The 26,804-nt window shown below is 42.9% G+C and overlaps 2 protein-coding genes across 2 annotated transcripts; both read right to left on the reverse strand.

The window, feature by feature from the left end:
• Positions 1 to 21,186, reverse strand: LOC308331437 (uncharacterized protein). Its single transcript, XM_080786877.1, has 32 exons — positions 20,648 to 21,186; positions 20,284 to 20,384; positions 20,078 to 20,189; positions 19,492 to 19,592; positions 19,286 to 19,397; positions 18,887 to 18,924; positions 18,686 to 18,754; positions 18,524 to 18,557; positions 18,396 to 18,419; positions 18,157 to 18,228; positions 17,882 to 18,024; positions 16,576 to 16,686; positions 16,180 to 16,234; positions 13,580 to 13,627; positions 12,985 to 13,050; positions 12,529 to 12,662; positions 11,834 to 11,944; positions 11,661 to 11,703; positions 11,129 to 11,209; positions 8,549 to 10,894; positions 7,658 to 7,782; positions 7,425 to 7,523; positions 6,733 to 6,793; positions 6,264 to 6,401; positions 4,281 to 4,982; positions 4,125 to 4,190; positions 3,727 to 3,872; positions 3,174 to 3,308; positions 2,632 to 2,689; positions 2,398 to 2,475; positions 2,082 to 2,210; positions 1 to 1,521 (listed from the first exon to the last, which is right to left on the reverse strand). The coding sequence occupies exons 1-32, from the start codon at positions 21,054 to 21,056 to the stop codon at positions 656 to 658; spliced, it is 6,813 nt and encodes a 2,270-aa protein (XP_080643003.1). The 5' UTR covers positions 21,057 to 21,186; the 3' UTR covers positions 1 to 655.
• On the reverse strand, positions 21,067 to 26,804 carry LOC308331680 (uncharacterized protein; the record flags this gene model as incomplete). Its single annotated transcript, XM_080787171.1, has 6 exons — positions 21,067 to 21,072; positions 21,174 to 21,500; positions 21,737 to 21,859; positions 25,073 to 25,212; positions 25,949 to 26,033; positions 26,682 to 26,804. 6 exons carry the CDS (start codon positions 26,802 to 26,804, stop codon positions 21,067 to 21,069), a joined length of 804 nt encoding a protein of 267 aa, XP_080643297.1.

The raw sequence follows: 26,804 nt of genomic DNA on the forward strand, positions 1-26,804 counted from the left end.
ACAAAAAAATATTAAAATATGTAAAGTAAGTAGCCTATAAACATTCTTTATACAACATTTTGAGATTGGTCTACTCCACACTAAACAGAATACATTAAAATATCCTGTGATAATATACTTGCTTGCTCAGTAACAAAACAATGGACCGGTATGTCTCAATTTAAAATAATAAAAAAATAAATCCAGGCATAAATAATCCCCTTCTTTCAACCCTGCTTTTCAGCTTCCTCAATGTAACACTTCCTCAATGTTGAACACAAATTAAAACACAGTGTAACACAACATGACTGTCCTCTATTAACACTCCAATAACAAATTAAGAGCCATTGCGGAGCCTGGCTCCTTGAAAAGCAAATTACGCCGATTTCCGGGTCACGGCTGGAGGACGGAGGTGAGGAGACAGAAACACGAGTCCAACTTTGGCAATGAGACTGGCTGACATTATGCAACGTTCTACAGAGGTTAGGTTCAGAGGAATTTAAATACTGTATGCAGTCTACCAATCAATGTGAAACAAAAAGGCATACGATTAAACTAAATTAAAGATAAGAGACAATGTTTCTCAGGAACATTATTCGGGCTGCTGTTGTCTTTGCATGTCAAAGAAAATTGTGACTGCGGAGACTATGGGTGTGTTGGCAAAGTAGAGCGGGGGCTAATGAAGTTTGGGGGGAGATATATGGGTTCTGGGTGACTTGACCGTAAGAGAACTTGGGATGTCATAGCTTACAGCTGGCACAGAGTCACTGGGGCTTACCATTGTGGGCTGGTTGATTCTGAAATCAGAATCAGTAAACTGCTGGCTTGGGATGTCATAGCTTACAGCTGGCACAGAATCACTGGGGCTTACCATTGTGGGCTGGTTGATTCTGAAATCAGAATCAGTAAACTCCTGGCTAGTGGGAAAGCCTCGATAGGCTCGCACCAAAAGCTTTAATTGTGCAAACTTGTCTAGTTTGAGGTGCGTTATTGGTTTACTAGAGGGCAGTTCTTGGGCTTGTTTGGCATGAGACAGGGTGGTGTGAAGGTCGGGCTGTGACTCACATTCGGCCAGCAAAGAATCTATGAACCAGGGAGTAGTTGACGCCTCAGTAGATGCAGCTGAGGCTGGATGTGTTGGAGAGCATTCAATGTTCAGCTCTAATTCGGTCTCACGCTGCACTTGTGAAGGCTCACAGTGCAACACTTGAGAAACCATAGTTGTAGGTGTTGATGTGGGTTCTACTTTCACTCTGACCTCTTGGTTTTGGGGAGAGGGACACTGACTGGGCTCTACTTTCACTATGACCTCTTGGTTTAGAGGAGACTGAGTTGACTCTACTTTCACAATGACCTCTTGGTTTAGAGGAGTGGGACAACGAATGGCAGTCGATGAAATGTTCAAATAAGGACCTGAGTGGCCATCACAAGTGGCAGTGGCACTGCCATCGAGAGACTTTGAAATTCTTCTCCGTTTGGCCATCTCTGCATCTCCATTCGATGACACGTAATCCAAACCATGTTTCACAGCATTTGTCATTTCTAGAGAGAGGGGGAAAGACAAATATATTAGGAAGGATACAGTCACACACCCAGAGACAAAATGTAATGTAATGTAATAAGCATGTCAAACATTCCTTCCATAAAGCTATGAATGCAGCTGCTCTGTTACAATCTAATTAACACATTTCAGCCACTGAAAAAAAAAAAAAATCACATCCGTGTGAAGTGAGGGGTGCTCTTATCATCATACGTCATCATACATCATCTTATTCTGGCCAATTACAATTTGCGTCCTCACTTTTGTCTTCAATGTTTTGGGTTTACACTTTTATCTTTTGACACCTCAAAGCTGGACATAGGAGGGGCAGGTGCCCCTCAAAAATAAAAAATACAAAAAAGTTCAGAGATAAAAAGTAGAAAAAAAAAGAAAAAAAAAATCAAGATACAAACTTTGAATTACAACGGAGGAAAAAAAAAACACAATTTACAATGTCTATATTTAGTCAGTTGTGGAGATGAGTATTGAGGCCACCAAAACACACTAATTACGTCAACTAGAAAAGCAGTACACTGTAATGAGTATTGTTGGCATCACACACCTGTTCTATGCGAGTTGTGAGCATCCAGAGGCTCTGGGATCGGCTCCGCCTTCACCTTGGCTAAATTGACCGGAGTCGTCTCAATCAGACTCTTTGTCAGACATACGCTTTCTTTGTTGTCCGTAGCTTCTGAATTGGAAACAATGGTAATAAGATTATGAACTTCAAGAGTGGTCACTAGCTGGAACATATCCATATGCAGTGCAGATGTTGCAGGTTCTAGTATACCTTGATCTCCGCTCTTGTCTGCGCCTTTTGACCTGGATAACTAGTCTAACATTGTTTTAAGCTTGTCTGTAGATGGAGAGGTTCTCACCTGGTGGTTGTTGGTCAGCAGGTGGACAGGAGGAGGTCACATTCTGTTGTCTACGGATGTCCTCCAGTATGTGGATGCCTACAGACAATCAATACACTACAGTTACAACAGCACACATTCAAGGATCACAACTGCGATCATAGACTTGGATGTGTAATGACACCATTATGGTACATTCAAACTTGTTAGGTAAAAAGGAAAAAAAATGAATAAAACGGTTAGGAACTACTGCACCTTCATTGAATTCAGCCTCTCGGACACGAAGATATGAGTTCTTGTCAAGCAGTATAACCTTGACAAGAGAAAACATGACAATAGGCAAAACGTAAATAGCAATATCTAAATTAAAGATCAGACATATTTTCTTCTCTGCATTTGTATTCTGTATGCAAATATTAGTGCTGTTAAATGCTGATTACATTACATTGCATATCTTTAAAGTTAAGAGACTGTTGCCATGGTGCCGATCACTGGAGGATTGATTGAATACTATATTAGGAAAACAAAACATGTTTATCATGTCCTCAACTTCATTAAAACGGGACATGCTTGGTGAAGTTGCCTCGAGTTGTCCTGACAAGTCAGCGTATATATTGTACACTGATTTTGGGTACATTTTATATCAGGTGACATTTTGCCTTTTGAACCTACAGTATACAGTAGGTCCATTGCAATTTCTCCAACACCTGTTGACCCATTGGTGTGGTTTGGGCTTTAAAGTGAACCCACATACGGTCAACTTCATGGCGCAGTAACAATTAATATACGGTAGTTACCTCAGCATCCATTTGGTAAAACCTTTCCCGTTCGGCTATTTTGTTGATGGCCATCTCAAAGGCATCCTTCTTCTCTTTGTCCTCCCACCCGTCTCTATTCCTGATTGCAGTCATTATATGGGGGAACTCGAACTCCTTAGGACAAACATACAGAAGACATTTCAAACAGCAGCTCAACATGGCCACTGTTCGTTTTTAACTGCCGTTTTCAACAGGACACACTGGAGGCGTCAAGTTAGTGCATTAAAACTTGTGAGCGGACATGCTTTTAGAGCACAGTTAGTGGACATGCTTTTAGAGCACAGTTAGTGGACATGCGCAAAGATCTCCACCTGATATGCAGGTGTTTGCGGGCCTCTGGCCCGCTCATCACCGCACTCACTCAAGCGGCTTGAGCCGTGACAACGGATAAAACCGTGCAAAAGAAGACCTACACCACGAAATGTCAGCCAACTGGTGCCTAGAGCCCTAGACCATCCCCTTTCTATCATCCCTAATAACACATACACACAGTTCTTCACTTTTGTTCGTAAGTACTGGAAAGGCCACTGACCATATAGTTAAATCGGTGATCGATGCTGATGATGTGTTCACAGATGTGTTTGAGTTGGACAGTCTCTTGGCAGCTACGACACATGTAGAATGATGGAAAATTTGGAGATATCTCTCCACTCCGGCACTCCAGCACCGAGCTCAGTCCTGGGGGGAAAAAAAATCACAAATCAGTCTATTTCTCAAATTCTATATCACTCACACTCACACACTCACTCACACACTCACACACACACACACACACACACACACTCTGTAATATCGAAAAAGACACTATAGTGTGTAACATCTCCATCAAGGATGCCAAATTATGTGAAAGACTATCCACTGCCTTTGTTGGATATTTCACAAAGGATTTTTTGTGCATGAAAGCAAAAAAATAAATAAATATAAGCTCACCTATGACATTCTCTCTCTCTGCTTCCGACAGCTTCACATATACGAAACTCGATACGTGGCTTTTCACTGTGAGTGACAGACAAATGAAATTAAACACAACTTCAATTACATTAAAATAGTTTGGAAAATAAAGACAGCAACTCAATCCACACATACCTCGGGGCAGCGGTTGCAAAAAAGGCTGCTGGTGTTCACTCTCTGGTTCCGAGAATGGCCGTCTGTCTGGACGTTCCAGTGGCTGCTGTGTTTTCTCTAGTTTGATGCTTCTGCTCTTCTGCGGTTCTGGGTCCGGTGGTTGTATATCAGGGTGTTGAGGTGCTTTCTGAGTCGTACCAGAGTACTGAGGAGCCAAGGATTGTGTGTCACAGTCCTGCGGAGCCTGGTGCCATGTACAAGGGTCTGGAGGAGCCTGCTGCCATTCCCTGGAAGTCTGAGGAAACCCTTGTCGCTGGATAGAGTCCTCAGGAGCCACTGGCTGTGTTCTGATGTCCTGAAGAACCACTGGCTGTGTCCTGATGTTCTGAAGAGCCACTGGATGTGTCCTGATGTTCTGAAGAACCACTGGCTGTGTCCTGATGTTCTGAAGAACCACTGGCTGTGTCCTGATGTTCTGAAGAACCACTGGCTGTGTCCTGATGTTCTGAAGAACCACTGGCTGTGTCCTGATGTCCTCAGGGGCCACTGGCTGTGCCCTGATGTGCTGAAGAGCCACTGGATGTGTCCTCAGGTCCTGAGAACTCTCTAGCTGAACATCCCAGCTCTGTGGAACTTCTGGCTGGGTGTCAGGGGGTAAGGCATGAACTCGTGAGGATTCTGAGCCACTGGCCAAAGGATCTGGGCTTTGATTTGTTTCATTACCTATGAACGAGAGAGAAAAGGGACGGTCACGGAAGTGATAGTTGGTGGATGAGTGCAAATAAACAATGGTCAGAAACGGCTGGAGATTAGAAACTAATATGGGCTGACAAACTAAACAAACTAACTTTTTTTAAGCTTTGCGTCCATTAGCCTATTCCTTAAATACCTTAGTGCCACAAACCTTAGCTGGACCAGAGCTCAATGTGTTGCAATGGGATCCACCGATTCACTCAGTGAATCCCCACCGCCTAACCTGACTCCGCCAGATGGCGGCAGCAGTGAGTTCCTCCTCCTGCTCCCATCTGGTCCCTCTCGGGCAGAAACGATGTACTCTGATCAAAATGCTGATCGGAGCGATATGCGGCCGCTAGAGGCGGGATCAACGCGAGATTGATGACGTATTGAAGCGCTGCCACAGCACAAATGTAAACACAACCTAACAAGACTACAACTCGAAATTATTATGGAAATATCTGATTTTTGTCCCGCTGCTTCCGGTTCATCGTTTCTGCTTGAGAGAGACCAGATGCAGGCAGGAGGAGGGAACTTGTGAACTCAATACTGTCGCAATCTGGCGGAGTCAGGTTACCCATCGCCCCCATTGGCTGAAAAGCAGCCAGCACCATGACGTTTTGATATGGTTGAGAAAAGTAATTCCAGCTCGTCATTAACATTATGATTGGTTTGTAATATGTTTACAAAATGTTATGATATTGTATGCACGTCAGTACAATTCATGTGTGCCAATATTTCCATCAAATCCTACATTCTTGATGCATTTGTTGATTAATAATCAGAAAATTATTTTACTTAAGGTCAATTCTGGGTCCTACACCCGATGAATCTTACCGAAGGAAGAGACATGGTCACGTGACATGGACACTTTCATGGGAGACAAATCTCACACCGGAAGTTCAATGAATACATGGCAGTGAATAGAGCCGGCTGGACCAGCTCATGAACAAATATCATGAAAAATGAAAGTGATGAAAGTGTCCATGAAAGTGTCCAGTCACGTGTCCATGTCTCTTCCTTCTGTAAGCTTTCTTCCTTACACCCTGCAGGTTCTCTGAGCAGGTCTTCTAGCCGTTTGCCTGCATACAAAGTTGTTGTCTTGGTTTGTTCAAGGCTGAATTCAGTTTAAGTTTTAAGAAACTGTGAGGTTGTTACATTTACCTAGCCTTGCATGGCCAGACTTGAATCTGATGGTGCAAAAAAAAGACAAAAAAATGCTTGCTGCGCATTAGTGATATAGCCTGGCCATGTGAGGCTAACATTTACCATCAAGTTGATGTGAAGGTTCATATAAACCGGTTGACATGTCCTGGTGTTTCAGGCTCTCTGGTTGAGGATCAGTTGCAGAAGGTGAATCCTGTGATCCTCTCTGTTGTCTCAGGATGGCTTTTATTTTAGCTAGGGCTAAAGGAGAAAGAGCACAGCAACATGTTAGACACTGTTGACCAAGGTTATTGTATATTGTAGTTAATAATATCTAAGACTAAAAGGGGAAAAAAAGAGAATACATTGCTCTTTGTTCTTTAATGGTTGGTCTTCTGTAGGGAGCTATATCTATATCTATTAAAAAGTTGAATCTACAGTACACAACACAATTTTATATAATATGTGGTGGCGGTCCCCGCTTCATCTCTCTCTCTCTCTCTCACCTAAGGGGCTGAAAAATGTTGAAGACCCCTGCTTTAAGGTTTGTATACCACACGCTGTCCTCTTGGGCAAGTGCACAGGGCTTTACCTTTTGGTATTTTTGCAGTAGACAGCTCTTCGTATTCGTCAGCAGTCCAGACTTCCACTTTCTATGCAAAGACAACGAGACATTAATCACATGGCAATCTGCAAACATGTCTGCCCATTCACACCGGCTGCATTTTGTGTGCCTGTGTAGTAGTGAGGTAAGTTGGAACCCCAGGGATCCATGAGCATGTTCCAGTGGGGCCCCAGACAAAGGAGTAATTTTCACCCAGGAAATAAGTGACCCAGGAAATAATTCCCCATGCATTTTTCCCATAGACGTTTCAAAACGTATTTATTTCAAGATCTGTAAGCCTTGGACAAAGCCAACTCGGAATCATGACAATAAACACAATATTTTGGGCTGAACAAATAGAAAGAAGAAAAACAACAAAAAAGTGTTAACTTGTACCCTGCCCTTTTTTTCTTCTAATTATTTGTTCGGCCCAAAAAATAGTGTTTTGTCACAATCCGAGTTGGCTTTGTCTGAGGCTTACAGGTCTTTAAATAAATACTTTTTGAAACGTCTATGGGGAAAATGAATGGGGAATTATTTCCTGGGTCCCTTGTCGTTCTGAAAGGGGCTGCGACTGCGACGCTCTATAACTCAATTAACTTCAAACGATCACAATGCAAATTATATCACCACAATGAATATATTACTTTTTAAATGAGAAAACTCCTGATGTTAGTCACCTTCGGCACGTTGTCCGTTTCTCTCTTGTCTAAGTCGGTGACAATCTTCTGGAGCTCCGAGTCTGATAGATCTGAGGTCAACACCGGGCACCTTCTCTTCTAAATGCATCATTCAGAAGATACAGAAAACCACCTCTCAATGTATAATTCAGAAGATACATAACATACATGTATAGTACATAACAGGTTTTCCTAAAACTCTGCAGCATCATATCAATGTTTAAATCACTCACCACGTAGTTTTTCTCATGTGCGGGATCGGACACGTGCTGTCTGTAGGAAGGCGGCTTGATCTTGCACAGCAGACAGAACAATGTAGAACGACCACAATGCATGACTGAAACCATGAACTTCATACCTGGAGAGGTTCACAAGCACACACAGGTGTCTGATTAAAGGCACGGTAAGGCAAGTGGCAACACAATTACCAGGTTTAACCCATTTAGACCTGAGTTAAAAACATTCACTTTGAAAGAATATATATTCAAAGATTTGCGCCACATTTTTAATAGCAGACCTACAAGCTCGTAGCGCTATGATATAATAATAAGAAATCACAAAAAACATACTTTAAGATTACAATAAGAAAAATGTACAAAGATATAAGCAAACAATGAGCTAAAACAATTACAAATAAATGAGTAAAATTAAAGGGGCATTCCACTCATTTTCAACATTTTACTATGTCATTAATATTGTGTGGAAATAATTTTAAAAAAGTCCCCCCATTCTGTGTTTATTAGAACTGGAGGTCTGAAAAAAATCATTAACATGGTGAATCACATCTTGATCATCAAGATGTGATTCACCAAACACAGAATGGGTGAACTTTTTATTATTATTATATTTTATTACAGCTCCAAGGTATGAGTGGTTTTGCCATTTCATGTCTCTCCAAAGTAAAATTTTCGCCACTACTGTTGGAGCAGCCATAAACTAAACAGGTTTGTCCCGATGTTCCGGGGCATCTTTGTAAAGTTAGTGTTTAGAGTGGTGTTTTTCACCACAGTCACCTACAGGAAATAACATGGCTGCACGCAGGGCACTTCTCTGTGGATTTGTCTACAATACTGCAACACAATTGACAATAGAAAACAAAAGTTAAATGAAAAGGTTATACTAACCCACTGCAGGTCTATTTATTGTGGATTCGGACAGCCTTGTATATTCGGGGCTGCGCTCACAGGTAGATGCAGGATGGGTTTTGGTAACAGTTGCAGTTTTCAAAATGGTTTCCGAGTCTTTGGTGGCGACTTCGACTGTGGGGGTAGCTGCAGTATCACAGGCCTCTGGCTCTGTGACATTCGGGCTGGAGGTGGTGGCAGCTTCACCCGAAGCACTCGTAGGATTAGAATCAGTTTCACTTATCATTCTCCAGAGAGTTTTCGCTAATTCTGAGAAGGCTGGAATTGTATTTGGTTGAGACGTGGCTGTAGATGTAGGTTTGGAGATGGTTGCGTTGGATCTAAACATGGGTGGAGTTGAAATGGGGATGTGTGCAGTGGGTTTGGAGATGGTTGTGGTGGAATTGAACATAGGTGGAGTTGAAATGGGCATGTATGCAGTGGGTTTGGAGATGTCTGTGGTGGATTTGAACATGGGCGGAATTGAAATGGGGATGTATGCAGTGGGTTTGGAGATGGTTGTGTTGGAATTGAACATAGGTGGAGTTGAAATGGGGATGTATGCAGTGGGTTTGGAGATGTCTGTGGTGGATTTGAACATAGGTGGAGTTGAAATGGGGATGTATGCAGTGGGTTTGGAGATGGTTGTGTTGGAATTGAACATGGGTGGAGTTGAAATGGGGATGTATGCAGTGGGTTTGGAGATGTCTGTGTTGGAATTGAACATAGGTGGAGTTGAAATGGGGATGTATGCAGTGGGTTTGGAGATGGTTGCGGTGGATTTGAACATAGGTGGAGTTGAAATGGGCATGTATGCAGTGGGTTTGGAGATGGTTGTGATGGATTTGAACATGGGCGGAGTTGAAATGGGCATGTATGCAGTGGGTTTGGCTGTGGTTGCAAGCACATTGGAGTAACTTGTAACGTGTTGGTTCGTTGCGGTTTTCAACGTTGATTTGGACGTTGTGGAGGAGACTTTGTCTTTGGGGGTAGCTGCAGTATCACAGACTGCTGCGACAGTCAGACTGGAGGTGGTGGAGGCACGTTCATCTGAAGCTTTAAACGCAACTCCTTTAGATGTATGTGTGGAGACGGTTGCGGTCGATTTGAATGATTTGGAGATGGCTGGAGTTCTATTAGAGAAGGTTGCAGTAGATTTGGGCATGATCTTTGTGGAATGGCGGACTGTTGTACTTGGCTTAGAAGTGGTTGTGGTGGATTTGGACATGGCTGGAGTTGCACTGGAGGTAGTCTGAGGCAGGTGTGACTTGGCTCCGGTAGATTTGGAGATGGCGGATGTTTCACTGGACATGGTTGCAGTCGTTTTAGAACTTATGGAAAGATTTGAGTTGGTTGCATATTTTGACTTGGTTGCAAGCACAGCGGATGTTGTTCGTCTACCATCAGTGTATGATTTGGCTGTGACAACGTTGCCTTTAGAAACAGTTTGGGCTGCATCTTCAGTTGGGCAGCTATTGGGCAGTTCAGATGGTTCAGCCACAGACTTGGACACAACATTAATTTTAGGAGAAGGATTATTAAAGATAGTTTTGCTTGTGCCGTCTGCTTTCGAAGGGGATTTGTCAGTGGCTTTCAGGTATTGTCTTCGTGGAATTTTAACCCCCGCCTCTGGCCTGGTGTGTTCACTCCTGTGCCTTTTCCTGGCCATCCTGGCCTTCGTTTGGTTGAGACTGCTTATGTCTCCTGCTTCTTTGGACCTCTTTCGGGTCTTCTCACAGGCCGATCGTTGTCTTTTTGCCATCCTCTGCCTCAGGCCTGACGTGTTCGCCCCTCCACCTTTTCCCAGGTGCACTGCTCTCCATTTCTGAGCTAAGGTCTCTCCTGACCTTTGACACGATGTCCTCGCTAGTCGTGCCCCTTTCCGTTTCGGCCTCTTTTCCTGCATCACCTGTTCTTTTCCAGGCCTTGTCCTCCTGACTCTCGGAATGCTGCTTTCTCCCCGTCGACTTAGCAGCCGCACCCATGTCCTGGTCTTTATCAGTACCTGGCTTCTTCTTGACTCACTCTGGACATGTTCCATGAGTTTCACCAGTCTTTTATGAGTGTTTTTTTTCCTTCGCTTTTTCTTTTGTTTTTTTGTACTTTGTTTCAGAGTCTCTCTGTACACACTCGTGCCTGTATCCGAGGTGTTCTGAGCGGGACACTTCCTGTTGTATTCATGGAAACGGGAATCTGCCTCAGGCACTGCTTCCGTCTCCACTGCAATGGGTTGGAGTGGAGTGCGATCATTCACATTGTCAGCATCTCTCTCAGGATTATTGGTCATTTCGGCACGTGTGCCAATTCTAAAGTCTCTGTCAACCTCCTTCAGAGTTTCTGTAGGGACTGAGAAAAATAAAAATAAAATCTTTAAATGAGGCATAATAAAGCAGGGTTAATCAGATTATCTTTATGTCATGTTTGTGCTGTCGGTGCATCAGTGCGTGTGTGTGTGTGTGTGTGTGTGTGTGTGTGTGTGTGTGTGTGTGTGTGTGTGTGTGTGTGTGTGTGTGTGTGTGTGTGTGTGTGTGCCTGCCTGCGTGTATGTGCTATATAAATGCACCATTTGACTTGGCTTACCGAGTTTCGGTCCCTCTGGTAAAACAGGAATAAACTTCCCATGTCCCTCTCTCTTCTTTATCCCTTTCAGCGTCTTGACAGCTGGAACACATGTATGTGTAGGTAATAAGACACAGATGATATATTTTACACCATGAGGGTCTAGACCCTCCAGAAAAACGTGTTTAAAAGTCCTTGATTATGCTGGCTAAGATCCTTGACTACGCAGGCTAAACTCCATGATTTTGCCATGAAATTTGCAGGTTATTATGTGATTTTATGCTGTGAAATAGTTGCGAAATATGCGGGACGTTTACATGATTATGAGCCCTTTTTTAAAGAAAATTACCCCTGCAAAATCTGTGCCATTTGGCTGATTCTGCCATAAAAAGGTGGGGGAAAAGTGTAAAATGTACAACTAGTTGGATTCAAACTACAAATATTAGTGGACTGTCAAAGAAATGCACACAACTTCTGAATAGATTATTAACATAAAACTACAACACTTTGAAAGGGAGTTTAGTGTGAACCCAGGAAGAAGTGGTTAACTCACCATTTCCATATCCTCCCCAGATGGGGCTGTGATATGTCACTTTCTGTAAGACAGAACATGGAGAGATAGATATACACATGTTGACCTCGTGAGCCAGGCTCCATCTCACTAACCAACTAGGAGAATTTCAATCCACTGTTGCCACTGTAGTGTACGTGGTGTGTAGTAGGTACCTGTATACAACCAGTGGAGTGGATTTCTGCTGCCTGCTTTGCCAAGTCCAGCAACTTCCAAATAGGGGTTTTCTGTGCTTTAGATTCCAGTGAGCCTGGGTGGGCTTTTTGCTGCAACGCGCAACACACACAACACACAACACACACACACACACACACACACACACACAATATAAGAGTCTAATAAAGTGTCATATTTCAAAGTTGACTAATGATCTATAGAGGGTACAGGGTATGCACATCCATAAAGTGAGTGGCAAATCGAGTGGCACAGTGAGTGGCAAAGTGAGTTTAATCTCGTTTAATGCACTCAGATAGGACTTTTCTGTTTGGATGTATGGGCTGTCAAGGCCAGAAAGTTATTTTTGCCACTTAGCATGGAACAGCTATAGCGATGCAAACTCAACACATGTCCCAGACTACTGCTTCAACACCTAGCCAATAACAAGACAAAGACACAGGCTTCTGAAAGGCTTTGTCTCCCAGCTGTCTGTCTGGTGGGCAGCTTTCAGTCATTGACGAGCACAAAAGCCTCAAGTTATTTGACCACAAGGCCTCCACACTATTTTATCCAACCACACTTTTCTTAGCACTGCACTCGTTCATGTTTGTTGCAGCTGACAACGGATTTCATCGTTAACCATGATGTCACAAAAGGAGAAACGTGGCCATTTTGAGGACATTGTTGTACTCACCAGAAACGCTTTGATGTGTTCAAAGCTGAACACGTGGCAGGAGAACTCATGTTCCTGCAGCATCCTCTCACAGAGTAAACACAAGGATCCCGATGGCCCTCTGTCAGTTTTGTAATGAACCATGAACTGCAGACCTGGTAGGGAAAGAAGACATGTACAAAGAAAATTTACACAGAATCATGAGACCACTGATGACCCACCAAACAGTGGGTCGGGAGTCCAATATGTGGGTCGTGGACCAATTTTTATGGGTCATGGGTCGTGACTCGTGACGAGAGTTGTTTTTAGTTTCTTTTTTTCAGAGGCTTAAAAAAGAATCACAGCTGTGTGAACTGAGTGGTGCAACTCCGCATGGGGCCATAAGCTCTCAACATTTTGCATCGTTATAGGTATAAGTACAATAATGAATGATCGTGCTTGGTGTGGACATCCCCTTTATGTGGCAACAATACTCACCCAGCTGAGGAGATGTGTCTCTGCAAATGTGTCTCTGTAGCTCATCGAGTGTGACGATGTTTGGAACTATACGCACAAAAACAAGAACATGTCATAGTGAAACACAAACATTACTAAGCTAATGAACGATATTATAACTATGTCATATTAAAATCACTACATATATTCGTACAATAAAATACTTATTTATTTATTTGTTTCAAATCCAGTGGATCTACATCACCTGATGAAGATCCACAGGATCGAAACGTCAAAGAGACAAATAAATGAAGTATATATATATACAGTATGTATATATATCTTTTGTACGTGTACAGCCTCCATCTGTCAACTGAAGTCATTTTTACGGTCGATGTGCGTATTCTTCTACATCCTCTCTATATTTTGACCTGAGATCAGATTTAAAAAAAACTTCTTTCTTCTCGATCTGAAAAAGTTTTCTGAAAAAGCTGTAAATAGCAGACCTACAAGCTCGTGGCGCGCCACTCGGTGGCGAGCTATGAGCTTGTAGATCTGCTATTTTTCAATAGCTAAAGCATAACATAATGCTAACACCAAAAGGGGTTCCCGCCCAAAATGGGTTAAAATCACTAACCTGCATGTTGCCAGTCTTTGCAGAAGTGCTCATCAAGAACCTTGCAGGCTGTCAACAAAATCATTAGAAAACATTACCGGTAGTCACAGTCTATAGCACTGGTTCTCAACCTTTTCAGGCCCAAAATAACCTTAACCCCTTAACGTAAATTAAACATCAAAACATTAAACGCCATTGACATTGAAGGGAAGATTTACGGCATATGTAAACGAGAAAATCAGCCAACCAATCACAGGCAACAGGCATTCTGATTGGCAAATGGCCAGTATGAGATGATTCATGATGATGTATAATGATAAGAGCTGATAATTCGACTAAATACGACGTAAATTAAACATCAAAACATTAAACGCCATTGACATTGAAGGGAAAACTTAAGTCATATGTAAACGAGCAAATCGGTTAACCAATCACATGTTGTTGGGAGCACTTGGCCAATAACGGACCACCTTATGTAGCAATGTCAAATGTCCGCCAACATAAATTGATGTACAATGACAAGAGCGCCCCTCATTTCACACGGGTGTGATTTTTTTGTTATTATGTTTATCTTATTTGAAAGTGAAATATCAGTTTAAATAATACCACAATAGGCCTACCACATCATTTTGTTTGTGATATTAATGTTATAGTCATGTACATCATTCTAATGTTATATTATCATTCAAATAGTAGTGTTTTTCCACAATAGCGCCACGGCCCACAGGCTGAGAAGCACTGGTGGACCTCTCTCTCTATTATAGGAGCAACAGTGGCTCAGGGGTAGAGTGACCGGATGGCAACCCAAAGGTTCCCAGTTCAAACCCAGGCTCCCCCAGAGTGTCGAAGTGTCCTTGAGCAGGTTGGTGCCTTGCATGGTTTCCTCTGTCGTGTGTGTGTGTGTGTGTGTGTGTGTGTGTGTGTGTGTGTGTGTGTTAGGCATGTGGAAAATAATCGATACGTATCGATACATCGATTATGACGTGCGCGATGCGAGTGAATCGGTTCATTCACTGTGTGTCGGTAAAATTGACGGGTGCAATCTCGATGCATCGTTCGCGGAGTGCTTGCACCGGTAAAATCCGTGGTTGCACTGCTTTTTCATGGTAAATTTCACCCTATCCTGTGTTTCCGAGGCGCATTGAACGTACCATCAGAAAAGGAAGGAAAAAAAAGGTCTCTCGCAGCCAGCTCCGCAGTGTGCGGCTGTGCGCTGTGAGCACGCAGCTACTCTGCACCGTAGAGTAGACACGTTGAGACAACAGACTATAAAGAGCACCCGCGACGAACAGAAGTGAACCCCACGCACAAAGGAAGCACAACCTTTAGCTTTATAAAATAGCTGTCCGTCGATCAGTTGACTTTTCACTGTAGCGCTGGTGCTGCTAAATGCTAATGATCCACACAGCTGTTCTAGCTGATTCTCCGACGCGAATCTGCGTCGCGACTCGCTATCATCAATTTGTAATTAAATAAAGCTTCTGCAGTCTGCACACACGTGTACAACAACAACGCCACAGCTGGGTGTACTGCGTTTACAACCGTTCCACAACTTTCCACTGTCCAGCTTTCCCCTGCTATTCTCTGGGATAGAAGCCTTTTTATATTCTGCAGCAAGACGGTGTCGCACGCCTAAAATTGCAGATCCACAAGCTCACAGCGGGGCGTGGATGAGACGCGTTGTGAGCTTGTACATCTGCTATGTATTTATAACGTTAATAATACATGCAGGCCAGGGTCTTCAATGTTTTTTAGGTCAAGCCAAGGACCACTTAGCTGAGAGTGAGAGATCAAGCAGGGACCCCCACTATACATAGGCAATTATATTATAAAACTGTGTTGCAGATTAAACTACTTGTTTGACAGCACTACGAGTGTGACCTGTCATTTTTGTTTTGTTTATTTGTTTATTTTCTATTTATATGTTGGTAACATTAATTGAGCTATTACATAGGCTATTACATTTTAATCTCTTGAACCCTCTATACTCAAAACCTCAAATTGACCTTTGAGATATAATTATTATACTATAGCCTATGATTATTAGTAATCTAACAATTCCACAATAACCAGCAGAGAGCAGACCATTTGTTTACTTACATAATTCTATAAGTTGGGTTGTTTGAGATGCAGAGCTATAATACTAACCTACAGTAAAACAATAAATTGCTTTGAATTTAAATGTAATGCATTTTTACATGTTTTGGGAAATTAATAGAGCTTTAATATAAATCCTTTCTATTGTGATGAATCTCCATCAAATCGCATCGTATCGGTAGAGGGGTGAATCGCATCGTATCGCATTGATTTGAACTAAATGGTTATCGCATCGCATCGCATCGGGAAGAGGGAGAATCGTATCGCATCGTATCGCCAGGGGATTCCATGTATCTCTAATGTATCGTATCGCTGGCAGTGCATCGAGATGCGTATCGAATCGTGAGATGAGACGAGATTCACATGCCTAGTGTGTGTGTGTGTGTGTGTGTGTGTGTAATACACAATCTCTGTAAAGCGCCTTGGATAAAGGCACAATATATAAATTGTTGCAGATTTACCATTTATTAGACCTCTCTCTGTTAGCCTCAATGCTGTGCATATGATGACAATCCAGTACTCACCAGTGTCGTAGTTTTCACTGAGCTCCCAAAAGATCTTGCTTGGGAGATCAATTATCTGAAAATGAATAAGTAAATGAATAAATACAATTATCCAGAAGTGGATAGAGTGCATTATTTAATTCATACAATCATATAATTTGGAGATCTGAAGGTCAGAGGTCCTTGACGAATGACTGAGAGCTTCAGTTATTGACCGTTTCCGAAGTGACCGAAGTGACAGCACAGAACTGCCAAAAGTGGCGGAAGAAGAAAAAATGGTAGAGAAACAACAGGGGCGAAGCCTTCGGGCCCCTAATAAATATTAACATAATAAATAAAAGTGTTAAGTTTTACAACACACCCAGCCTTGCATAATTACGGATCACTGACTTTTCAATGTGCCTTTCACCATTTTACCTTGATCATCATGTGTCCAGGTCCTTGAGCGTTCTCCTCCTCCCAGGCCAATGATTTCCAACACTCATTCGGCTTCCAGGCAAATGGTAGTCGTGCAGGACTCTGGTGCATCTACAGCACACATCGAATGAAATAAATAGAACAAATATAATGGTATTATTTTACCACTATAATGACAGCGTATGAAATATAAATCCATGCTCAGTTGGTAAAGGAAAGGTAACTGGACTAAGCTCAAGAACTTCAGCGGTGGTAATTTTAATATTACGGATACGAACTAGCGACCTTCCGATATCAAGACCGCTCCGCAAACCGTTCGGCCACCGCTGCCCCAATGAGGCTCTTTAACCAATAGAGTGAATGGCATTGCTGTCTATGACCTTGGTCCAATTAAGAATTGTGACTAATTTGTAGAATTTGTATACTGTATGTACATACACTGGTCAATAAAACTACTCAAGGCCTGGGCCGTGGCTCAGCGGTCCAGGCACCTGGGCCGGTAGCCCGAGTCTGGCAGTGTGCCGCGAGCTCGACTCCCAATCCCGACGGCCTTTACTGCATGTCACCTCCCCCATTTCCTGTCATCCTACTGTCCCTCTATAAAAATATATAAAATAAAAGGCGAAAGCCGCAAAAAAAAACATTTAGGAAAAAAAAAGAAAACTACTCAAAACTACAAAAAAAGTGATGTAAGGATTCCCTTAATTGTTAGGTGGGAGACCATGGAGATGAAAGTAGCGCGTAAGACAAACAGTGCGGCTAAAATGAGGGCAGAAGAGATCCCGGAGATTCTGAACGGCATGTCAGAGAAGCAACGCTGTCCTACTCCTCCAGTCCAGTCCGTTCAACATTCTGTGCAGTGAGTACGTGCAGTGAAAGATCACCCTCCCAACGGGCTGCCAATTAGCCCTTCGCTAAGTCCCTCCCAAGCCCGTCCTTGTCCAATAGGCACGTTGGCAACGGCCACTAAGAGAGGAGGCATAAGCTTTCCTTCTCACCCATTGAGATGCATGTTAAATGACGGGACTTCTCCATATAAATAACTACTCATTTCAGTAGCAAGAGCTTCAAAATGTCTTGAGGGAGAAACAGTATCCAACTGAATCAACTTAAACGACCGTCCGATGGTTTTCATGTAATGCACGGTAAGACTACAGGGATTAGTATTATTGCCATCACCTGGGTGGCTCAGTCGTGTAACTTTCCCGACGTTAAGCCGTGTATGTGTTCAACAATAGAGCCATGCAAAATAACATTGACAGCTTTCTGATGGGAATCGCATCCAAACAGAAAAGAAATGACTCACCAGTGTCTGTCTGATGTGTGATGAATCACATAGATGGGCTGTGAACTCTGAGGCACGGAACGTATCCTTACAAACCAGGCACATGTAACGAGGCATCCTATTGGCTCGGGTGCTGCAGACGCAGGCCACGATATGAAGAAGACCTATTCCAAAAGACAATTTGTGTTTGAAACCGTGGAAGTAGTAACTTTTCATTGCACGTTAAAAAGAAAAATTACAATGTATGGAACTCTTGATTCAACATTATAACGATAACATAATGTAGCACAGCTCACCGATGACTGGTTCATCCCGCTGCTTTTTCTTGATGTACTGGCATTCGTTCATCAATAGATTACTGAAGGACCCTAAAATTAAAAAAACGTTCAATTAAGCATTACAATTTACATTCAATGACAAATGAATTTATATGACATGTTGACCTAGTGAAATGAAAAGTAGGGGCATTTCATTCTGTAGTTTCACTAGGTCTTTAAGCAGCACAACCCAACATTGTAACAGTAATAAATCATACCTGGTTCATACTCCTGTTTATCTGCTGTGATTGTAGAACAGAGGGTTAAGAAGATGCATTAATCTCAATAACTGTACAGTACATGTGGTTAACATCAGACCATTAACAAGAGTATAATACTGTAATACCTTCCAATTCTGTCTCAAAGATGTTCTTCATTTTCTGTGGACGGACAGACAGACAGACCCACTCAGATAGACATTATTGGGACACATTTCAGCCAAGTTCTGTTCAAGTCAATTGGTTAATCTAACTTGTGCACATATGATTATGAAAACAATATGGCTAACCTGTTGGTGTTCCCCTCCTTTCACGTGAGCAAAATATTGCAACGTAGTGTTGAACATTACACCGCAGACCTGATCGAGAGTCAAAATGAGCGTCATCTGTACAATTATCTTGCAGTACAGCAGGTTGTACTTTATAGAGAAGGGAAAAGTAGTGTTGTGATACCAAGATTATATGGAGATGAGAACAGAATTGATATTCACCTGGCAGTTCACTATGCAAGACGTAACTGGACGATTTGCTGTGCAAACAAAAGAAAGAAAGAAAAACAATGGTATGCAGATGTTAAACAGAGCCAAATGGTAACTCCACTCAGAGAGATGGTTTAACATCACACACGCACACACAGTCTTGCTAAATTTTGATTGGCTCAAGACAAAGATGATTCCTCGTCTTTCCTCATTGGACGTAACTGAAACACTAGCCTGTTCTTTGAGGAGGCTCCCTCCATCCAATCCACTCAATAAAACAAAAGTTAAAACAATGAAAATACAAGGAAAAAGTTTAAAACACAAACTAAACAAAAATCAAATACCCAAGAACCATACTGTCCATAAGGAGGAGACCAGTAAGTGTGCATACTGCTGCGAATGCAAGCTTACCTCGTGTGGTGGTGCTGAAGGCAGACTGGTGGTGAGGTCTCTGTGACTGCGAGGGTCCCAGAACAACCAGGGGTGTCTGTAACTCCACACGTCTGAGAACAACCCTGGGCTCCTGAAGAAAACAACCCATCAAAAACAATAAAGCGGCCTGTTGCATGACAATGATTGCTGCCACTAGTGTATGGTTGAAGATGTATTTGACGTACCCGTAAGAACAACTCGGCATACCTCTGGGCCCCAGAAACATTTTTAGAAATGGTCCCGTGGCCCAATGGCTCAATCAAAGGCTCCCTTGTGGATATTCCTCCTAAAACAAAAAAGGTACACAGTGTAAGCCAGGTACCAAATAGCAGGTACAATGCCCAATAACCTGCTGATTCAAATGTGTATAAAAGACTACATTGGAGCCGAGGTGTTCGGGACATAGTTATTTTATTCTGATAGTAATCATTGCTACAGAATGTTTGTTTAGTAACAGGGGCCTTCCTGTCTCTCCAGCTCTTTAGTAAGCAGAAAATGCATATGCAGGTCGGGATACCAATTTTATCCAATCAGGAGAGAGAACTCACACAGGATAAACAAGTGAAAGTGGAAGTCATGAGACAAAGAAATTATGTTCTTTGAGGAGGCTCCCTCTATCCAATCCACTCAATAAAAAAAACAATGAAAATACAAGAAAAAAGTTAAAAACACAAACTAAAATCAAATCCCCAAGAACCATACTGTCCATAAGGAGGAGACCAGTAAGTCGACCCTTTTCTTGTGTGCATACTGCTGCGAATGCAAGCTTACCTCGTGTGGTTGTGCTGAACGCAGACTGGTGGTGAGGTGCCTGTGACTGCGAGGGTCCCAGAACAACCAGGGGTGTCTGTAACTCCACACGTCTGAGAACAACCCTGGGCTCCTGAAGAAAACAACCCATCAAAAACAATAAAGCGGCCTGTTGCATGACAATGATTGCTGCCACTAGTGTATGGTTGAAGATGTATTTGACTTACCCGTAAGAACAAGTCGGCATACCTCTGGGCCCCAGAAACATTTTTAGAAATAGTTCCGTGGCCCAATGGCTCAATCAAAGGCTCCCTTGTGGATATTCCTCCTAAAACAAAAAGGTTCACAGTGTAAACCAGGTACCAAATATCAGGTACAATGCCCAATAACCTGCTGATTCAAATGTGTATAAAAATATATTTTACAAGACTGTTGCATTCGCATGTCGGGATACCAATTGTATCCAATCAGGAGAGAGAACTCACACAGGATAGACAAGTGAAAGTGGAAGTCACGAGACAAAGAAATTAGCAGACAGAAACTGGAACTTTATGAAATTCAAGCCGATAAGACAAAATTGCGGTAACTAACTTGAAGCACTCGTAGTTTCGACAGCAGCCTCACATTCTTCCCAGAGGGCTTCAGAGAAGGTTGAGGTGGTTGTAGATGAAGAGGGTTCGGAGACGGCTGGCGCCGTGTTTGAGGAGGTTGCAGTAGGCTCGGACATGAAAGTAGTGGAATGGCAGACTGTTGTACTTGGTGTAGAGGTGGCCGTAGATGTAATACATTTGGAGATGGTTGCGGTGGATTCAGGCATGGCTGGAGTAGCACTGGGGATGTGTGCAGTAGGTTCGGAGGTGGCTGTAGTTCTTGAGATGGGTGTAGTAGTACATGAGATGGGTGGAGTTGCACTGGAGGTAGTTGGCTCCAGCTGGGACTTGGCTCCAGTAGATTTGAGTAGATTAGACCGTTCAGCTTCAGTCTTGCATATGTGAATCATGTTGAGGTCTCTATTCCTTTTAACCAAAACATCCGTTGTTTCGCTTGTGTCATCTGCTTCCAAAGGGGAATTGGCAGCAGCTTTCGACGACTGGCTTGTGGAAGCATCTCCAGCTACCAAGGCAGCATCCAAAACGTCCCAGAGCTCTAACTGAGATTCGGAGATGGTTGGACATGTACTTGGTTTGGAGGCGATCATGGACGTAGTAGGTTTGGAGATGGTTGCGAGGGATTTGGACGATTTGGAGATGACTGGAGTTGTATTTGGGAAGATTCCAGTACAGTACTTGGCCATGACTGTACCTGTCATGTAGCGGAGTGGTTTAGAAGTGGTTGTGGTGGATTTGGACATGGCTGAAGTTGCCCTGGAGGAAGTCTGGGTCAGGTGTGACTTGGCTCCAGTAGCATTGGAGATGGCAGATGTTTCACTGGATGTGTATGTCACCTTTAAAATAGCACACAATATTAAAATTAAAGTCAAAAGTCAAAGTCCTAATATTTGTCACATACATTGGCAGCGTCGCCCAGTGGCTCCTCAGCCAAGCACATGCACCAAATGTCTTAACCTGAGCTTCGTACTGAGTGGGATTACTATTGCAACAGCACATCATCATGTAGGGTAAAACTCAGCAGTCTCACATTCCCTATGCTGCAAAAACATATAAGGTTGAAAGCAATTACCCTCACACTTCCCCATCCCTCATCTCTCTCCACCTTTTGGGCCAGGTCTCTCAGCTCTCTGTGGCGCTCATTAGGGTCCACACTGCTAGGCCAATCACGGACCAAAAAAGGACGCACCTTTTTCTACAAAAACAAACGAACAAAGTTAAATTTCCAAAGCAATGCTAAACAAAATGTGAAACATTTGACTCAAATTATAGGCTTAGTGACTATTTAATGATGATGTACGATAAGAGCGCCCGCCCTCACATCACACGGATGTGAGTTTTTGAGTGGTGCAACCACTCCAAGGAACAGCAATGTCCCAACCTATGTCCCTATGTCCTAACCTATGTCCCAATGTTTAGAGTACCAATAGGGGGTACTGTTGCACCACCTCGCTTCAGACTGGTCTGATTTTTACTTTCTACTTGCATGCTTGAGACGTTTCCTTCCCCAGTTGAAAACTATGTTTCATCTTATTTTAATGATAAGAACTTTAGAGGTAGCTCTCGTAATAGTTGGTCTTCCATTCGGAGGACCCTCGAGGCATTGGTACCACATTTACAGCCCATGTCGCGCCGCTTACTATCAGCGTGATCAGAGTGTTGAGTCACAACAACGACGTTCTGAAAACACAATAGAGACTTGGCAGCTTGGCAGGTAATGTATGTTGATGTGTGCACGTTCTGCGAGATTTACTTTGTGGTACAATGTTGTCGTGTGCAGAAAACAGATGATCCACAAGCTCACGGCAGTGTCGGCGCATCGCCCAAGTGTTCTGAACTTATGAAGTATGGGCGCAACACCGCCGTACGACGAATCAAGCTCAGACTGAATGAGAAAATCTTCAGAAATATTCAGAAAGCATATACTGTCTAGTAACAGTAACAGGCAGAAAGGCTTCATTATTCATAAGCACTATTAATAGTCCTACAACAGGGGTGCCCATTACGTCGATCGCAGTCGACCAGTCGATCGCAAGCGCTGCGCAGGTAGACCGCTTGGTCCTGCCATGAAAAAAAAAAAAAGAAACAATCCTCGCCTCGGGCAGGCGGCGGCGGCTTTAAAACCCCCCACAATGCAGTGCCTTGTTTTCAAGTGTGGGGAACGTCGGGTCTGTTATGTTGTTAAATAAACAAATTAAAAGGATATCTATCCATCATTGTTCATATAGCAAGATGCACGCGGCAAAGAAGCCTAAAACATATCACTTCCATGCAGAGTGGGAAGAAGATTATTTTTTCACGATGTCACATTCCAAGTCCAACTGCGTTTGCCTTACTCGAGCCCATCGCTACATTCATGTGCTTCCCATTCAGAAGCTGATGTTGATTCCATTGCCTCGAAAATAGCAACACTTTTTAACATGAACTCTTCTGCGTTGGAGAATGAGATCATGGCACTTCAGGCTGAGATACAGTTAAAGTTGCGCGCCCGCGATGGAGAGTTTTGGAACTTACTCGTGAAGGAAAAGTATCCAAACATCAGGACTTGTGCAGCCTCGCTCACAGCGTTATTTGGCTCCACATATTTATGTGAATCAGCGTTTTCCCACATGAAGATAATTAAGTCCAAATATCTTTCCACGTTGACGGACGATCATTTGGAGGCCTGTTTAGCTGTCAGCAGTGACTGTCCGGATTACGCAGCGCTGACGGACTCCATTCAGTGCAAGGCTGCAAGCAGTCATCTGATTAAAGGGATAGTTCAGTTTTTTTAACTTAAATTGTATGAAATACTTTCCATTAATATAGTGGTTGCAACTGTAGGCCTATTAATTGATTGCCAGAGTCCTGTGGTAGGAGTTCTGCTCTGGTTGAGTTGAGTGCATTATTCCTTCATGTGATTGTGTATGCTTTTTATGTGTGATACTTTTAATATTTGTAACATTTTATGAGCAATATGTTATTACAAATTGAAATTGATTGACGTTACTACAAAGAGTAACATTAACAAAATAAAGGTGGTAAATAAATAGAATTGATTGATTGAAACAGTCCTAATGCCTTAATGTTATTTATTTTGAGTATTTTAAGCAATGGGATAATATTTTTTTGGTTGGTAGATCACCTTGAGCTGGCAATTTTAAAAGTAGACCTCAAGTCAAAAAAGTGTGGGCACCCCTGTCCTACAAGAACATCAGTAAAGCCCAAACCACATCAATGATTTGCCATGGCTCATACAGTGAACGCTCAGCTAAAGGTGATATCTGCTGGTTCAGTGCTCTCCATCCCTAAATCGGGCTGTTAGATATATGATGCATGGGAAGCGTTTACAGCTGCACAACTTCAGCGTTTCCCTATCTAAAGGGACACAGACGTCCCGATGTGTTAGACAGGAAGGTGCACGTGTAAGGAAAGGCATTAAGGGGCTGTGGAACTAGCCGACCTGGCAGGATCCATTTAAAGAATGCCCATTCTTTATACCCATTTCAGGATGTGGAATTCAATGACTAGCAATAAAACTGCAGTGCAGCACTGTTATAGAGCGTCGCAGTCCCTCCCCCTTTCAGAACAACGAGTGGCCCAGGAAATAAATCACAATGCATTTTTCCCATAGGCATTTCTTAAAGTATTTATTTAAAGACGGTTACGCCGCGGACAAAGCCAACTCGGATCGTGACAAATCATGACAATGAACACAATGTTTTGGGCCGATCAAATAATTTATAAGAAGAAAAACAAAACAAATAGTGTTGTCTCCTGCCTTTATTTTCTTCTTTCTAATGATTTGTTCGGCCCAAAATATTGTGTTCATTGTCATGATTTGTCACGATCCGAGTTGGCTTTTTCCGCGGCGTAACAGTCTTTAAATAAATACTTTAAGAAATGCCTATGAGGAAAATGAAAGGAGATTTATTTTCCGGGTCTCTCGAGGGGGCGGGACTGCGACGCTCTATAGCGTCGACCAGAAGCAGAAACCACTGGTTGCTGGAGTATACCATTCTAACAGACTGTCAAAGTTATTTCCACAGAGTCGGCACACGTTGGTTTTTTTCTTAGACGGTGGGTTCTTCAGCCATTCTCCTCATTTTCCTCGCATAGCCTCGTTTGAAGTTCCACTGGTAATGATTTCCTCAGTGTTATTTTTAGGGGTGCACACCGCTCAGAGCCCTGACGTCACATCATTTGGAGCGATCCCACTTTTAGGCCAGTGCAGCCCATGTGTAAATCCAGGCTTTCATTTTTCGTGCAGACAAAATTAAAGCCTGGGTATCAAGGCTAGGAAACTAGTGACAACTGATAATGTTAAGAGCTGATTCATGTATTTCCAGTGGCCTTTAGGGTTCCTAAAATTGAAGACCCCAGTTAAAGAATCAGAGAGCGTTTCTCCACCACAGGCTCAGATACTCACTATGTAGTTGTACCGGTGACTGGCGGTTGTGAGGTGACGGTGACACATTTCCTGGTCACTGACGATGACTTTCTCACAGCAGTGACAACGGAAAGAGTTGCAGTAGTCCGGCCTCCGGTACTCTGTCACCATGCTCAAACCTGACGACAGTGTCAGAGAACAGGCACAAAGTCAACACAACAAGGGCAAGAAGTGGAGGATAGTGAATGCTCATCACACGCTAACAAAACCGAAACACGACACAGGCAGCCCTATTTTGCGCGTCTTAAGTTAGCCAAGGCCCTGTTTAACAGACAGAAAACACAAAATAAAATATTAGGCAACAGCATTTTCGAGGGGGTTGAAACCACAAAGTGAAACCCTCTTCCATCACATGCTATTAAATCTGTGTAAACTAACGGCTGTGATAGAAAGTAGAACTAGAGTGGTTCTACACATGCGTCGTGACTGGTCAGTCACGACGCATGCGTAGAACCACGTATGCGTATCGGGCAGTGCGTCTCACCGACACCTAGTCACCTGGCATGCACACTAGAGTTTTCAATCACTTTTCCATCTGCAGAATAAAAAGAGTACGCAACAGCACTGTTATTTTCTGTTTTGATGGTCACCGTGTAAACGTGGCCTAAGTTAGCAACCTGCAGTGCTAGCTGCTAGGTGGAGTTTGTGAATGAAAATGCCAAGATGAGCGTGAGGTGAGCTGTGACTGGTTCAGCAGCTTCAGTTTAGCGATGTAGTTTGCTCTAATTGGTCTACATTTGTGCAAGCCTAATGGACATGCTAGTCTGTAGGCATAGGCCAGTGTATACCTGTTTATATTTAGTGTCATTAGAACCAGATATTTCAAGACAACGTTATATGAGAGAGTATGCTGACCAATGACTGGCTCTGTTCTTTCAAGGTTGAGGTAGTGCCACAGCACTGTGTTTGTAACTGTGGGGTCCATGTCCTCTGGAATGACCTGTGGGTGACACAGACACGGTTGGTTGGTTAGTTGGTGGCTCAACGTGGGGCAATTGGAGTTAATAATAAGGATTATGATTTGATATTGATAATCTTTATTTTGAACTCGCAGGTAAAATAAAAATAAATAAAACAATTGCGATCATTGGAAATCTTTATCAAGTGCAAAAAGGAGTAGTAGGAAGTAAACGTATTTACAGTATGTACACTCACACACACACACACACACACACACACACACACACACACACACACACATAATTAATTTGACAATATATTAGTGTCGTCAGCAAATAATAAATAAAGCAAATAAATAAATATTTTTTTGTAGATATTAATATATAGAATGAACAGTTTTGGACCCAAAATGTAACCCTGAGGAACCCCACACGTGATGTTTATGGGGGTGCGCACGCTTTTCCGACACACCGAAGATACGAAGCGGGGGGACATGCGATGCGATGCGAAAAAGAGATGGTCCGTATGCGCTGCTCCCGTGCTTGCGGTTAGGGTTAGGTTAGGATTGAGGTTTCGGATCAATAGTATGTCGGAACTAAAGCCTGCACCCATGTTTATGAGTGTTGATTGACATCAAATAGCTTCTTCTTCTTTCGTGTATCGTCGTCATATGTCTCTCAGGTCCCACGTGGAAGAGGCCAGCCTCTAAAGGAGGTCTGTACAGAGGACAGGTGGTGATTATGTGGTCGGCAGTCTGCTCAGGCTCGCCACACTCGCATGCTGCGTTGTCTGCCAGGCCCCACTCCTTCAT

Source organism: Protomyctophum bolini (assembly GCF_963924005.1).
Source record: "Protomyctophum bolini genome assembly, chromosome: 17".
NCBI classification, from domain to species: Eukaryota; Metazoa; Chordata; class Actinopteri; order Myctophiformes; family Myctophidae; genus Protomyctophum; species Protomyctophum bolini.